We start from the raw sequence: 16,354 nt of genomic DNA on the forward strand, positions 1-16,354 counted from the left end.
ATTTTTTTTTAAACAGTATGTTCTTGCTGCGGTTTTATTGTTGGGCATCTGACTTGGTCTCTGGATTTGAAACTGGTCGATTTATATCCATATCACAATGAACAAATATATTCCTTCATGTATGACAGTTTCAGCATACAGAATGCAACCTCAGCTACCAATTACAGCTGCAAATGAGCAATAGTGTGGAATGAGACAGCCTGCTGGCTTTGTTAGTATTCTGTCTCCTCTGGGATCCCAGGGGGAAAGGGAGGCTCTGATGAAGAGAAGCCCCTGGCTCATGGTTTATTGTGCTTGCCACCAGCTGCAGACTTCTCATCTCATTAGTTCTTTTAGAATACTGTGGGTGAAGACAGCTGCAGTCTACTTGAGTCTTCAGCTCCTGGGTATTCTGAAGGCTGAATCTGCTATGCACTTTCTGTAATCTTTGGGAAAAAAGAAAGCAAATTCACTAGGCCAAGGAAATGGAAATGCACTCTTAGGAAAAAAAAAAACAAACTCTAAAATTATGTTTAAATGAAGAAAAATATTACTAAGGTGTGCACCGTGCTTAACATATTTTTGTGATCTAATTTTAATTATCTACACAATGCCCAGAGGCCTGGTCAGGCTAAGGGCCTGGTAAAACCATCATTATCTAGCTAGGTGCACTTTCCGAGACACTACTTGTTCCTTCAACAATAGAGCCCGAATGATACACAAGCACAATGGCATCAGCATAAGACACATTTGGATTAGCACTAACCAATGCTATGTCACTGCAACTCTTATTTAAGTAAAAATGAAGGCGAACGGAAGTCAAGATCCCCTTGGAGAACAAAATAAAGTATGATATGGTAAATAAGTGGATTAGTGTCTCCATGCTGGAGTCACAGAATGCTGTCATTAAATTCATATATGGAACTGTTCAGCCTGGAACAGGAAAGCTGCACTACCTCTTGGGTACACATCTGTTACTTACTGCCACTCTCAACAGAGGCTCTCAATAGACACCGGATTAATTCTGAAGACAAAGCATATTAGTTTTATGAATCTTTTAGCATAGTAGCTGTTCCCCAAAATGCAAGCATAAAATCTGTATTGAGCCAACCTAAATATGTCCTTGAGCCCAGATTTAACTCATGATTATGAATGGGGAAGGGAGTAGGTGGTGAGTTTCTTGACAGATTGTGAAAAATCAAGATGAGCTCCAGACACCAAGCGCTTCAAGTGTGCCTGGGTTAGCACAGGTGAGGGAAAGCAGAAATAAGGAACAGCTACTCAGAAGCACCAGCCTTAGCAACTCTGTGACACCTGCTCATAAAGATCAGGCCCAGCCGGTATAGGCCGCTGCCCAGGGGGAATTTTACAAAGTAAACGATAGGATCCTGCAGACTGCTATCAAATGTTTTACTTTAGCATATGATGATTACTTAGGTGTCTAATCAAACAGCTCAGAGATAATCACTAAAGTTTAAAATGTGTGGGCACTACCATTCAATTTAGCAAAGCTTAGGGAGAGAAAGGCTCAATGAAATATGAAGATAAATATCAAGCATTCAATCTATCAGCAATGCTCTACTCCCTTTTAAATACTATGGCCCTTAGGAAAATTCCTGATTCCAGGCTGACTGCATGCCTGGAGTGGACAAAATGCGAGCCACACTTCAGGTAAGCCACACTTCAGGTCAGCCTGTTTAAAAACTGTTTGCACTGAACGTTACTGTAGCAAACAGCAGAGAAAGAAATAACATTTACCAACTTGTTTAAGAAACTGATTTCAACAGTTATTTTCCAATCGGCAGCTTTCTTTTCTGTTTTTAATTACATATCCCCAGTGACTCCTCACCCTTGCAGGTTCCCACAGAGTACCATTAATACAGTATAAGTAAATCTCATTAATTCAGGTCCTACCACCTTGGAATTCATAATCACTAGCATAGGGGCCGGGCTGAAGTTTATCTTTGCATGATCTATGAAAAAAAGATTTGCTACACAAATTAATAGAGTAACAAGATCTCAGGAGGGCTGTTTAAACAGTTCAGAAGTGTTTTAGAGCAATTCAGAAGTCTTCATTTGCATATAATTATTATGCTAATTACAAATCATTCTTATCTATTCATTAAAGCAGAGTCCCAAAGGACCACTAATTGTCAATAACTTGTTGGCCTAGTTTCTGTTACTGAATGTACCTCAGAGGAACAAAATTGCATTAAAAATATTCTGTAATTCAGTTCCTTCATGAATCCTTCCTGCTTTCCACCCACAAATCCTGAAAGCTGCATTTACAAACACCTGTACTGAGATCAAAGGTGAAATCAGAGTGTGGTTGAGAAATTTGGACAGAGCATTTCATACTTTCTAATTCCAGAGACCCTCCAAAGAAGACCTGGAGTGTCATAATGATCCCAGATGGACTGTGGGTGTTCAACAATGCCTAACTACTTATGGCCATTAGGGTGGGCCACCACAGGCCCTGCTAGGTTAGAGAACAGCCGGGCCGGAGACATCTTCCTACTCTCCAACCATGCCCTCTCCTCGCAGAAGTCAATGCTGTGTTTACCAGTGCAGATCCTGAAAGAAACAGCAATGTCAGAATTTCAGCTTGAAGAGAAGTTTACTGCCAAGCGTGTGATGAGACATCTGACAACGGGCAAGGAAAACAAATGGCGCTCCCAAAGGAGACGTAGGTGAGTGCAACTCGGATGCTCAGGCTGACCGTCCTGAAGTAACTGCCAGTGGTCCCCTTTCCAGCCCGTTCCCCAAGGGAGCTGAACTTACTGTTTGGGGCATATTTTATGTAGAGAATTAGCATGTATTTGTTATTTTAACATCACCCTTACTATATGTTTATAAACTTATTACACTCCTTAAAAATAAAGAGACACAGGTTAGGTGGTGCAAGCCTGTGATCCTAGCACTTGGGGAGGCAGAGGCAAGCAGATCTCTTGTGAGTTCAAGGCCTACAGAGAATTCAGGACAGCCAGGGCTACACAGAGAAACCAAACAAAAAAAAAAAAAACTAAACCAGAGAAAGAGACAGACAGACAGACAGACCATAAATCCTATTATTCAGGAGGCAGAGGCAGGGGAATCTCTGAGTTGGATGCCAGCCTGATCTTCACAGTGAGATATTTTAAAAAGAAAAAGCAAAACAAACAAAAAATCCACACCTTAAAAAAATGAAGGCATTTGGGCCAGCAAAATGGCTAAGGAGACAGCGGTGCTTGCTGTGAAAGCTGATGACTCAAGTTTAATCCCAGAACCTATGTAAAGGTAGAAAAAAGGAATCCACTCTGCAAAATTGTCCTCTGGCCTCCACACTGCACCCACACCATCCATACACATACACACATAATAAACAAGGCATCTGCAGATATATAAGAATCTAGACAACAATGAAGTAAGTTTTAATACATTTAAAATGTGCTCAGCAGTGTTTTAAAAAACACTTTTGTTTTCAAACTGAGAGCACTGACTCAACATACAGCAAATGCAGTCAACTAAATAGGGAATGCTCATTGCAGGGCCTGGTGTGCCCTATCTGCCCTGTAGCTCCTCAATCCAGGGTTCAGTGTGGTCTGTCCATACTAAAATTACTAAGCATTTCCTTTCAGTAAAAGCAGAATCTAGAACACAACCTCATTCTTGCTGGTGTTTTCAGAGCACTTCTGGACTGAGCCAGACAGCACAGCACCCCAGCAGTGCTCTTTGCCATACTCCTGGGGGAGGCAAAAGGATGTTCTCTGCCCCAGAGCAGGATTACACTGCTGCCCTCAGCAACACTATACTCTGAAGGCAGGACTGAAAGACCTCTGCTCCTGCTCAGGCTAGAAGTCTCTAAACCACACAGCCATCAAAGTGGCCGCACCTTCAATACCAAGAATGGGAGTCAGGGGCAGTTCTGGGCCAGCTAAGGCTATGGAGTCAGACTTCTCAAAAAAAAAAAAAATCTGAAAAAGGATTTTAACAGCAAACTGCTCAAAAACATTTTCAGGCTCCCAGAATCCTCCCTTCTCACCATCCCTACTATTTTCCATCTAAAACCTGGAAGAAATTTAAGTTGATTGTGGGGTCCAGTCAGAAAGTACACTTCTTGAAGAGGTTTTTACACACTGACTTTGAACAGAAATACACACATGGAATATGCTATTTTCCCACAAGAGGGCACCACTACCAACCAGGTCTCCAAGCACAACAGTGGCTCTCTAATCCATGCTGGAAGTACTACCATGTAAGGCAGCAGACTAAAGCGGGAAAATATTTTCACATTTATTTTTAGTGGTAACCATGCTTGCATTTATTTATATCCTCTTTGAAGACAGGGGGTCCTTTACAACTTACTACAAAATGATCCTGTCAAGGGCTTGCTTCACTGTGGAGCAAAGGCTAGTGAGGTGAGAAAGGAAGTGTGCATTTCTTAAGCACAAGGAAGACAGCCACCTCAGACTTGACGCTGCTTTCTCCCTCCATTGGGGAGCCACTCTACCCTGTATCCTTCACACCGGCGGCTGGGTCACAAGCCTCCCACCTTGTTGCATCAGGAACCATTTCTGAAAGTCTCCCCCACACATCAGTAATCAACTGCAAACTTTTAAGGTAGAAGAAATGTCTACGTTCATCTTAATAACAAAAGGAAGAGGTACTCCACTGGGATTAAGCCTCTGCTCCCATAAAAATGAACTAACCAAAGGATTCATGGATCTCAGCCATAAAGAAAAGCTTTTTCAGAACTAGGTCAGTGCCAGGCTGGGGAGATGGCTCAGCAGTAGAGGTGCTTGACCCCAAGCCTGCGGACCTGACCTCAATATGGCTGAAAGAGAACCAACTCCTACACACACGCATACAGGCAAACATACACACACACACACACACACACACACACACACACACACACACAGAGCCAAATCACAGCTGTCTGGACTGGCCAACGGGTCTCATCTACCACAAGTTAACCTGGAACGTTGAGTAAGCTAACCCAGAAGAAAATGTGAGCTCAAAAGCTGACAGATAATAATGATCCCACATGGTTTAAACTAGTAAACCAGCCAGATTCTATTGTATGTAATTTTTACAAAGAGGGAAAACCCCTAATGTCGACTGTTTAGGAAATGTATTCTTCCATCTCTAAATAGTACATTAAAGTATATATTACCAAGACTATCCATTAAATACACAATGTGTAGACACTTTTAACAGAACACAAAATCAAAGGAAAGGACAATGCCCAAGCCTTTCCAAAAACACCACAACACAGACCAGTACTGCACACAGTGGGGCCAAAATGCACATTCCTCTAAGCCACAACCTACTAATGAATTCAGCCCAGTTTCACCAGCTTGGAAGAAAAAACATCTTTTTGTAAAAGTATGCAAACTTGTAATTTAAAACATTTAAAAGCAAACTGCATGTTAATTTTCAAAAACAATTTCCAGAATATCAGAAAATCAACTACAGCTCAGCCTTAACCTGCCAACCTCAGGTCAACTGCTGGAACCGACAGACAGGTGGAAGGAGAACAGACTCTACAGGTTTGTCCTCCAGCCTCCACATGGCAGTCAAGGCACGCCCTACCCCGAAACACAGCATAGACACATACCCAACACAAACAATAATTTAATAAAAAAAAAAAAAAAAATAGGACCTTGTTCTGCCTCTCCAAACAGACTTAAAGATCATAGCCAAACACCGATGGAAAATGAGCTAAGGTACAAACTTTAAAAATGACTTCAAGCCTGGGTATTGTGGTGCCTGCCTATAATCCTATCACTCAGTAAGCTGAAGCAGGGTTAGGAGTTCAAGACCAGCCTGGTTACCTGAGACCCTGTCTATAATCTCCCCCATGCCCTACTCCTAACCCTCATAAAACAGACCCATATCCACTTTATTTCCCTGTCACAACATTCCAACGCTGTAGAAGGCTTTAAGATGCTTGGGAGTAGTTTAGATAAAGCCAGCCAATTCCATTACAATTGTGTGTTCGTTCACTTAGCAGCCCCAGCCTACAGTGATCACTAGACAAGCTCCAGTAGAGAGAGGCCTGGCACTGCTATCCACACAGACAACAGACACAGTCTACTCCACCAGCCATCAACACCACCGCTCGCTCACTCACTGGTTAAAACCTTGTACTCTTAAGATGGGTTCAATTATTCTTTTATCCGGAAAAAATATTTACTAGAACAACACACAGCAAATACTAAGCTCTAAGAAACATTTATCAAATAAGCAGAGAAGAACATGCATAGGCAGAGTTGGGTGACAAACGTCTGAAGTGTCTATTAACATATCAAAGCAATTTGTTCTCGGTGGTCTCCCAGCATTCCTACAAGTTACCAGGTACGGCTGGGCTAGCTTAACCCACCCTCTACCAGCCCAGTGGCTGGGATGCCATTCCCCTAGAAGGCATCTAGAAAAGCCAAAGTGCTTTTGAGTCTGGCTCCAGCTCCTCCTCTGTCCCTCCCCACTGGCCAAGGCTGGGGACATGGCAGCCTTTCTGCTGAAAATGCGTTAACAGTCAGAAAAAAGGCTAAGTAAATTTTCAGCCTTGACCTCCAACTGAGACTCTTCTGGCTTCTACCGCGGTGCTAGAACACAGGGCTTCCCACAAGTGAACAGGAGCAGACTCACTGGGAAGCTGGGCATTCTGTGCTTCACAGGCTTCTCCAAAAGAAGATGAAGGAGGGAAAGGTGGCACTACTACCACTACCGCCCCTACTACGAAGACCCCAGCTCTGCTGCCAGACCCTGTGTGGGAAGCCTGCTTACAAGAAGTCTTTCTATTGGAAAGACCTCTACAGTGCAGAATCAACAGCCCCAGGATACTGGTCCTGCCCAGGGAGAACATGTGCAAATAGGGGAAGATAGGAAAAAGGAAGGAGATCTGGAACAAACAACACAGTGGTGAGGAGGAAGGCATTAAATACCAACATGCTGAGGTGAACGGCTCAAACAAGCCAATAGCAACCACAATGACAGCTGTTCCAAGCTCGGCAGAGGACCACTGTGGGAGGGTCCTGTGTGCATTCTTTCCTGTGACCCAGAAATAGGTACCTCTTCCTGTTGAGGAATAGCATCTTCAGGAGCATCATGCTCCTGAAACTGTGTCATTTTTGGTTTTTAAATGCCTCATTTGAAAAAATACTTTGACCACAAATAAAAATGTCAGTCATGCTGAAACATGAGGAAGAAATGGTATTCTCTTTGAACCTGTTGTATTTTAAGACAGGGAGAATATGGTGCACCGGCACACCAAGCTGTATTTTTATATTTTGAAAAGCCACGTGTGTAAAAGTGTGGACGCCTGTATATCATAGCACACGTGTGGAGAGCTAGAGCTCAACTTGCGGGAGTTGGCTCTCCTTGCATCACGTGTACCCTGGGATCTGAACTCAGGTCATCAGGCTTGTCAGTTTCTTCAGAGCCGTCTCACTGCCCTACAACTCTAAGTTTAAATCCTATCTTTCCATTAATCTAATACTTCTGAGTAACTAATACAGGTTTATTACTAACCACTTTAAAATACATGAATTACTAAAATATATGTATTACTAGAAGTTTCAAAATTTTGAATTATCTTTTTACCATTTCTACTACACAAAAAGAGACCCATCCTGAAGTTATAAAGTCACAGAGCATGTATTAACCTATGAGAAAGGCTGGCAAACTCTCATTTCATATAAATACCTTTAAATGTGGTTCCAATTTCTCTTTTTTTAAACTGTGCTCATTTCTTTCAAATTACTTCCAAAACTGGAGTTCTCTGATCTTAGTGGTGCGCACACTTCAAGCTCATGAGCCTTCCTCTCCTGGGAAGTGACTTTTGTATACAAATCATGGAAAGCTACTAAGACTGAGTGCTGGGCATGATTAAAAGGGCCACATTCAAATTTTATACTTTAGAAAACAAAGCAGAAGCAGATGTCAAGTGCTGCATTTGTGTACATTCTGGAAATGAGCGGAGGCTATTCATGAGTATCTCATCAGGGCAGTTAAAGAAGCCCAAACATTTACTGTGGTTATGGATCAACAACAACTTTGGAAGAGGAAACCTTTAAACTTACATTTGGATGTTTTATGCTGTACACACCGACTCTTTACAATCTAAAAAGACACTTTTTAACCTGAACAAAAGCAGATCATGGGCAGCAGCTCAGGGTCTTTATAGCACAGGCAGCATCATGCATGTCCCATGGGGTAGGATCACGAAAGGGTGCAGCAGCACTGTGCCCATTGTTGCCTGCACAATAAAACCCAGGCCCTCTTCTTTTTATCTTGTTTTTCTGAGATAGGGTCTCCCTATGTTGCCCATGCTGGTCTCAAAATCCTGGATTCAAGCAACTTAGGTCCCTCAGCCTTCTATTTCTTCCTTTAAAAATACCAGCAACAACAACAAAAACAGCAAAAGAAAAAAAAAAATGCAGCAGAGTGTCACTAGAAAGAGGGCATGTCTTACTGAGCTAATGAAACACAAATGAGTACCATGCTGCCCTGACCAAGGGGTGCCCAATATACTGAGGAAATGAAAGGCACAGAACATGAGCAGGAGCACAGACAGTTGGATGGGGCATATGTGGAAGAAGAGGTGTTCTGCTGACAGTGTGCTCTGTGACTGCTCAACTCCAAAGAGAAGGACTTTCTCCTTGAAGGATACAAGCCCTCATTGGCTCACCATTTCAATGTCTTTCTCTTAAATAGGAAGCCAGTTTTGCAAGGTGGATACAATCTAAAGAGCCAGAGAAACTGAATGGAGATATTTATACAGAAATATCAGATTGCCCACTGGTTTCTTTAAGCAATAATGTAACCAAACCAAGTCTTACAAGAATTTTCCAAAAGGCACCAACAAAACGCCCCTAATAACCCACACATTTACATGCCCATGGTTCCTATAGCAACTGTGCTGTGAACCTAAGTCACACTGACAGATTTTTACAACAACTCTTTGCTTCTAGAGTTATTCTGACAACGTCACTTCAATTATACAAACATGTCAAAGCATTCAGGCACCACGGGTCAAATAATAGTCCCTCCAATACATGGTGAAATACAGTTCCTAAGAATGAGCAAACACAGCAAGTGAACAAGAGTGAACTACATGCCACCTATCAGCCTAGCAGAGGCTGAGCCCAAAAGCAAGCACAAGTCATTCTGACTGAAATACTTAAATCAAACCCACCTGCAGTGACAGAGAACTCCCACCAGGTGGAGTGAAAAGATTCAAGCTTCTGTTTCAAATTCTTATTTCTTCTACTCAAGTATTTTATGTTTGTCCTGATTCTGAGAGGTCTTCGCTATCTATTTTCCCAAAATCACTAGTGTAACTGTTTGGTTTCTTATAAAGTGAACAGCAGGAAGAAAACAAACTCAACCATTTAAAGTGTTGTCATTGCTATGAGTTTGTTATATATGTTATATAGAGGTGGCTCTGTATAAAGTGCATGCAGCACAACCAGGAAGACCTGGTTTAGGAGTTTAGGTCCTAACACCCATGCAGAAAGCTGTATGTGGTCTCAAATGTACCTGTAATCCCAGCACTGAGGGGTGGAGAAAGGAGAGTCTCTGAGGCTTGCAGAGACCAAAACAAAACAACCAAGCTCTGGGTTCAAAGAGAGATCCAGCCTCAAATGAATAAGGTGGGGAGTTACAGAAGACACTTGATGCCCTTTGGTCATCAAGGGTACTACATTATCTGCGTGTGCTCAGGAACTATATACAAAATTAAAAAGCAATTTCCAAGAGAAGGAAAGTAAACAAGAAAGAAGCAAGCTTGCTCATTCAACATAAAGTAAAAGCCCAGACAGGTAACATAAATAAAACACAACACTCACTAAACTGAGGTGGTAGTGATGGGGGCACACAACAACTTCTCCAGGAGTCTGAACTTGGGAGTGTCCCACTGCCTGCAGAGGGACTCTTGAAAACAATATACTTATTTGAGGTACAAAAAGTCAACTACTATGACTATTCAGACCAAGACTCCACACAGGTAACCAGACCTAACAGGGTCTAGGGTGATAAAAATCTGTGAGAATATGACCCAGGCACAGAGGTGTCTGAACCATGAAGGATATTTTACTATAGAACATGAAGGCAGGCAGCAACGCCATTCAAGAGTCCTAGCACAGACCTAGACTCAAACCTGCTTCTCTACAAAGTAGATAGTGAAGCCTGGTTCTAGGCTGCAGGGCAGTAGTGACTCAGCTCACTGGCTACAAGACCCCATCCCATCTCACATCTGTCTTACTGGCTTTCGATCCTAACATCACTGCATCCCCAAAGATCAAGTTTTCGGCACTAAGAACTGGCAGCTGGCATGATGTGCACTCTAAGGACAGTCCTGTTTGTCCAGTAAGCCCTATTCTGCACATGGTTCCTCGGGGAACTTGGGTCTTGCAAGGAAGATGAACAGTTACTGAGGTCACAATATCTGGTCACTGACTGGTCATATGTAAGACTGTAATACAAGCCTTATACAGTGGCATCTCCAGTTCATGTCCACCACACTCTTGCCTTGTCCTGTGCTTCAGGGAGGCACCAGCAGCAATTTAGAGATGCCCACACATCACGACCCTGTTCTCCCTTTTTAGACCCTAGCTATCACAAGGGAAGCTTATCAGACTGGCCCCTCCCTATCCTCCTCCTCCTCCTCACCTCTCCACCCATATAAGAAAGGCTCCCTACTGGGACAGAGCACTTCCTTCCATGCAGTGAAGGTAGCACTCTATCACATGTGCCTCCATGATTCTAACCACCTCCTGACTTAAACTGCAGTTTCCAATCTGAGGTTTCAAAACCCGTCACAACACCAGACAGCCAATTACTAGAAGTGAAGTTTTGCTAGGTCAAAGCACACGCACAGTGGTGATCCTGATGGCTCAGTTCTAACAATGAATACTGCCATAGGTCAAGTGTGAGAATGTTTCCATGCCCTGACAAAGTCAGCTGTGATCAAACCAAGAATACATAAATGTCTATTCCAGCAGAAACTCATTTGCACAGGTTCGTCTTAACTCAGAGGGAGACACTGAACCTTTACCTTTCTTTCCTGCTCTTCCTGACCATGTTATCATCACAGGCATAAGTTTAAGGAACAAGCAGAACTCATCCCTGAGGTCCAATTTCTATGCGGAAAAGACAGACACACAAGCAAGATTGTGAATGAGAGTGCTAAGGACATGAAACAGGCATTAATATACAGGGCTGGGCCACTTCGACCACTGCCATTCTACCCATCTTTGCCTTTCTCAGCCTGAGTGCTGGGTGACCTTTTGTCTCCCTCAGCACTGTGGACTTCCACTACCTACCTAGATCATGGTGCTCGTCTGGTCTCATCCAGACTGTAAGCCATGAGGCACTACCACAGAGCTAAGCTGGCAGCATGTGAAGTGTGTACCAACATGCTGCCTACAGTGATAACACTGCCCTTTCAGAATTGCAAATACATCCTTTTAAAAAGTTATCTGCTTTACTTATGTGTATATGTGAGTACTTGTGTCAGTTTATGTGTCCAGGGTACTCAGGAAGCCCAAAGTCCATCAAGTCCCCTGGAACTGGAATCAGACATTGTGAGCCAGCTGACATGGCTGCAGGAAACTGAGGCAGATCCTGCGTAAGAGCAGCAGCTCTCCAGTCCCTCAAGGTGGGTTCTCAGAAGGTCTGACATCCTACATGCTATCACTTGTACTTTCATTATCAGGATACTATCATTATCAGAAAGCAAACAGACCAGAAACCCACTGTGACACTGATGTCAAAGCAGCCACAATGTCCACCGGTGATGACACCTTGAGCAAAATGTGGCATATCACTCAATATGACAGTCAAGCTCAAAAAAGAGGTTAGTACTGACAGCTGCTACAATACAAACAAAACTTAAAAACATGCACCCAGACACAGCAGGCCATGCGGTGGTTGGGAAATACACAAGCAAATCCCAGTGGTCGCAAAAAGCTGGGGTTAGAAGCAATGGGGAGTAAGGGGCTAACGATTGGCGGTGTATCCTCCTGGGGATAATAAAAATATATGGAACTAGTCAGTGATGGCTGTATAACTGTGAATGCACAAAATGCCACTGCACTTACATTTTTAGGATTTAAATGTTAAGTTTTACCTTGTGTGTATTTTAATCAAAATAAAAAATGGTACTGCAGATGCAATATACTTTAAGTTGGCATCTACTTGTATCAAAGTGTAAATCTGAAAACAGGAGTTAAGAACCCTGGAAAGCAAAATCACAACAACTGGACTGGGGAGATGGCTCAGCAGTTAAGAGTGCTTACTTCTCTTGCAGAAGACCAGAGTTTACCATACCAAACAGCTCACAGCCTGTAACTGTGATCCAGAGGACCCAACATCCACTTATGGCCTTCCTGGACACTCACATGCACACACATGCATACATACATAAGTACATAAGAAGCACACATACAGAAGCACACACGTAAAAAAAAAAAATAAAATAAAATAAAAATAAAAAATAAAACAGCACACACACACACACACACACACACACACACGAGAAAAACTCAGGTGAGCACTCAGTGTCTGGTGGCACAGTGCAGCCAGCAATGACAGCCAGGCCTGCATGTACTAACCTGACTGCTACAAGGTGCCACATTCAGCGCAGTAGTCAGCCTCGCTTTGCGTAAGATCAAACAGGCATAGGAAGGGCACACAACCGTGTCCAAAACCAAATGCAGGGCCTTGTCACCTGCAATGTGACAGGAGGAGGAGACAGAAGGCTGCCCTGGCCACACACTCAGACACTGCCAACTTTTATCTGGGGACAAGAACAAAACTCTTGACCCTCCCAGCAAAGGCAAGCATGTCCTGTCCTGTATCAACTACACAGGCCAGGGTCTGGTTGATGCCACCATTCTATTCTGTTTGGACAACATATCACCTGGAATACCAATGTATCACTGCTGTTCCAAGGGCACCCAATCGTGGTTCACGACACTACTCTTCCCCCTTGTCTGTGAGAAGCTATGCTAGGTACTTCGCCAACCTGCTGACTGACTGCCCCTCTCATCCTAGATTTTTTTTTACATACAGTAAATCATGGTTAAAAGAGCAGATACCATTTAAATGATCTTTACTTGAACAGATTAAAATGGCAGCCCCCCCCCAAAAAAAATTTCAAAGGTGGATATATCCTTGAAATTGAAGTAATTTCAAATCACGGTACAATTGAAAACATCCAGGCTCTCCCCCACTACTCAGTGCCCATACATTTACCTATTTATTTCTATATATTGGTGTATGTGCAGAGACCTTAGTATACTAAGTCAGCCTTAGTATAGCCTGACTGGGGTCACACTCACCTAACTATCTCCCCAGGCCAACGCTGAAACTTCTAAGCAGGGAGGGGTCCTATCCAGTCTAGCCATGAGTCAGAGACCTTTGTTTTAGAAGACTTACCTTTAAATTTCAACAGTAAAATCGGACATTGTATTTCAGTTATTTTTGTTCTGTTGGGCTGACAACACTGCTCAAATTCAGACTACACACGAAAACAGAAATGGTAGGGGACACTGAATACCCTGTCTGTAAACAAAACAACGCAAACCAGCAGAAGAACCTCAGCTGTCCTATCTATAAAATGCCCACAGCTCCACGTGCAGATCCACACCAAACCTGCACACTACAGGACTGAGCTGGTGTTTAACAACTTCTGTAAACCAAACCAAAACAAGGGTTCTTAACCCGGAATAGGGAGAACCTCACACTCCTGGGGGAGGAGGGAGATTAAGTCATTAAGAATCAGGTACAAGTATTTACATTTAGTAAAAATCAAAACAGCCACGAAGATGGCTCAGTGGGAAACTCTGTGCTGTGGCCCACACCTGTAATCTTAGCACTCTGGGAGGCAGAGGCAGGCAGATTTATTTGAGTTCGAGGCCAGCTTGGTCTTCAAAGTGCACCCAGGACAGCCAAGGCTACACAGAGAAATCGGGTCTCAACACCCCTCTACCCCCCCAAAAAAAAAAAAAGAATGGCTCAGTGGGTAAACGTCCTTGCCACCCCAGCCTTATGACCTGAGTTTGACCCTGTAACAACCCATGTGAAGGTGGAAGGAGAGAACCAACCCCAGAAAGTTGGCCTCTGACCTCTGTGTATGCTGTAGCAATTTCAGTACACACACAATTTTTAAAGCTAAAAAAACAAAGAATCAATATACACTTTAGCTGGTTAAGCGAACATCCACCAAGCAGTCTAACTGGCTGGCCTTAACTGAGCTAATAAGACTTATGTTAACAAGATGTTTGCTTTCGCACTCATACTTAAGAAGTACAAAGGAACAGCATGATGTCAGGCAGAAAACAGAACACTTTTAGAGAAAACACTGTCCAACATAGGCAAGGCACTCTCCCCTTCTTAAAGGGCCCACCTATAGCACAGAAAAGAAGTATTCTCTTCCTCCACGGTCTCTGTTGCCCAGACCAGGCCTGAGCTCCAGGATCACTTCAGTATAGAAATGCAGACCACGCAGAAGACAGAAAATAACCGAGATGTGACAGGGACACATCCAGACTCCACCAAGGAGTACTCACTGATGGTTCAACTTGACTTCGATCTGCAATGTCTATGTGGACAATCTCAACAGTTTTCCACGTGTTCGGATCTAACCCGTGAACCTGTGAGAAACAGACCGTTAGTGTGTTCTCTGTCAGGAAAGCACTACATTTCCGTGTCATCTTAGCTTGTCCCTCAGGACTGAGCATGAAATTACTAGTTCAGTAAGCAGCAGCTGACAGTCTTGAGATCTGGACTGGTTTTACCCTTTGTACCGCTCCCCCAGTGAGAGGTGGATGTACAAATGAACAATCTGTCCAGGCTTTTTTTCAGCAGTACAAAGAGGTGATTCATGTGACAAAATATATCGTCCCTGTTTACTGCATAAACACAGTGCTTGTAACCCTTAAGCCCTAAGCCAGCAAAGGTAACTGGACAAGCAGACAGTGGTTAGGAGCACACACTGCTCTTGCAGAGGTCCAGAATTCAGCTCCCAGCACCCATGTTGGTCGGCTCACAACTGTTTGTAACTCCAGTTGCAGAGGGCTTAAAAGCTTCTGACTGCCTGTGGCCCTTGCACTCATGTGTACCCTCCCCCACAAAGAAACCAACTTTGAATCTTCAAAAAAAGAAAAGGATTTAGCTGGGGCGTGGGAAGGGTGGCTCACGTCTTTAATCCCAGCACTCAGTAAGCAGAGTTCAAGGCCTGGTCTACAGAGTGTATTACAGGACAGCCAGGGCTACACAGAGAAGCCCTGTCTCAACCCCACCCCCCATCCCAAAGAAGGACTTGACTATTCTACAGCTCATTTTAGTGTCAACTTCTTAATACTTCTTGTTCGATAACTTCTCAAATCCTGTTTATGAACTGTTTTTGTTTGTGTGTTTTGGCTTTGGCTTTTTCCCCCGAGACAGAGTTTCTCTGTGTAGCCTTGGCTGTCCTGGACTCATTTTGTAGACCAGGCTAACCTCGAACTCACTCTGCTTCCCCAAGTGCTAGAATTATAGGTGTGCACCACTGTACCCAGCTATGTGAGCTGTTTTAAAACACTAAATAAGCAAACTGAAAGCTGGAAATGACATAATTATTACATATCACTTCATTTAGATCCTTTATTTTAGAGAATTTCTATGAAAAGTGGATTGTCACATGATCAATGGACAAGTATACAAATTAAAATTTAAGCTCTATGAATGGCATCAATGCTGAAACAGCACAGGAACAGAACTACAATTTAGCCCTTTGGCTGTTTCACTAACTCCTCTCCTCTGGATGAAAACCCAGCCCTGAATGTGAGTGTGCACCACAAGGCAGACTGCTGGTGGCCTGAGTGTTTCTGATGGCTTCTAGATGCTGGTGTTCCAGGTCTACAGACCCTTTGGAGACCACACAGCTAAGGCACCAGGGTTTGCCACAAGCCTCCCCCAGCTCCTGAGCAAGCCTTTGTAGCTACTGCAAAAGCTACTGCAAGAAAACTCTGGCAAGTGTTCTTGAAGCTCAGGTATAAATGTGTGCCAACTTATCATAACATAAGTCAAGAGCTTGTAGACATTTTTTCAACCTTCTCATTCCTGCCCTCTGGTCACTTCCATCAACCTGTGGCCCAGAAGAGTGAAGTGGAAGTAAACATTAGAACAATCAGTTCTGCTAAGTACAACTGCCCTGGTGAGCAGAAGGAAAACGATATAAATCCACCAGGGAAGAATGGGTGGCAGCAGCATCTGTGAACTGTCTACCCACGCTCTCTTAGAAGAGTCCACTCAGCATCAAATCGAGGCAGGGACTGACAGATGCAGCCAGTTTGTGATCCAGCTATGAGGCTGGGTGCTCATGGATCCAGGGTCACCACTGCGCTGC

At 43.5% G+C, this 16,354-nt stretch overlaps 1 protein-coding gene across 1 annotated transcript in view; it reads right to left on the reverse strand.

The window, feature by feature from the left end:
• Window positions 1-16,354, reverse strand: part of Pitpnb (phosphatidylinositol transfer protein beta) — a 53,117-nt gene that overhangs the window by 20,506 nt on the left and 16,257 nt on the right. The window contains exon 7 of the mRNA XM_021650068.2: window positions 14,535-14,618. Within this exon, the coding sequence (XP_021505743.1) occupies window positions 14,535-14,618 (84 nt within the window). The remainder of the gene's footprint in view (window positions 1-14,534; window positions 14,619-16,354) is intronic.

Source organism: Meriones unguiculatus, chromosome 4 (genome assembly GCF_030254825.1).
Source record: "Meriones unguiculatus strain TT.TT164.6M chromosome 4, Bangor_MerUng_6.1, whole genome shotgun sequence".
NCBI classification, from domain to species: Eukaryota; Metazoa; Chordata; class Mammalia; order Rodentia; family Muridae; genus Meriones; species Meriones unguiculatus.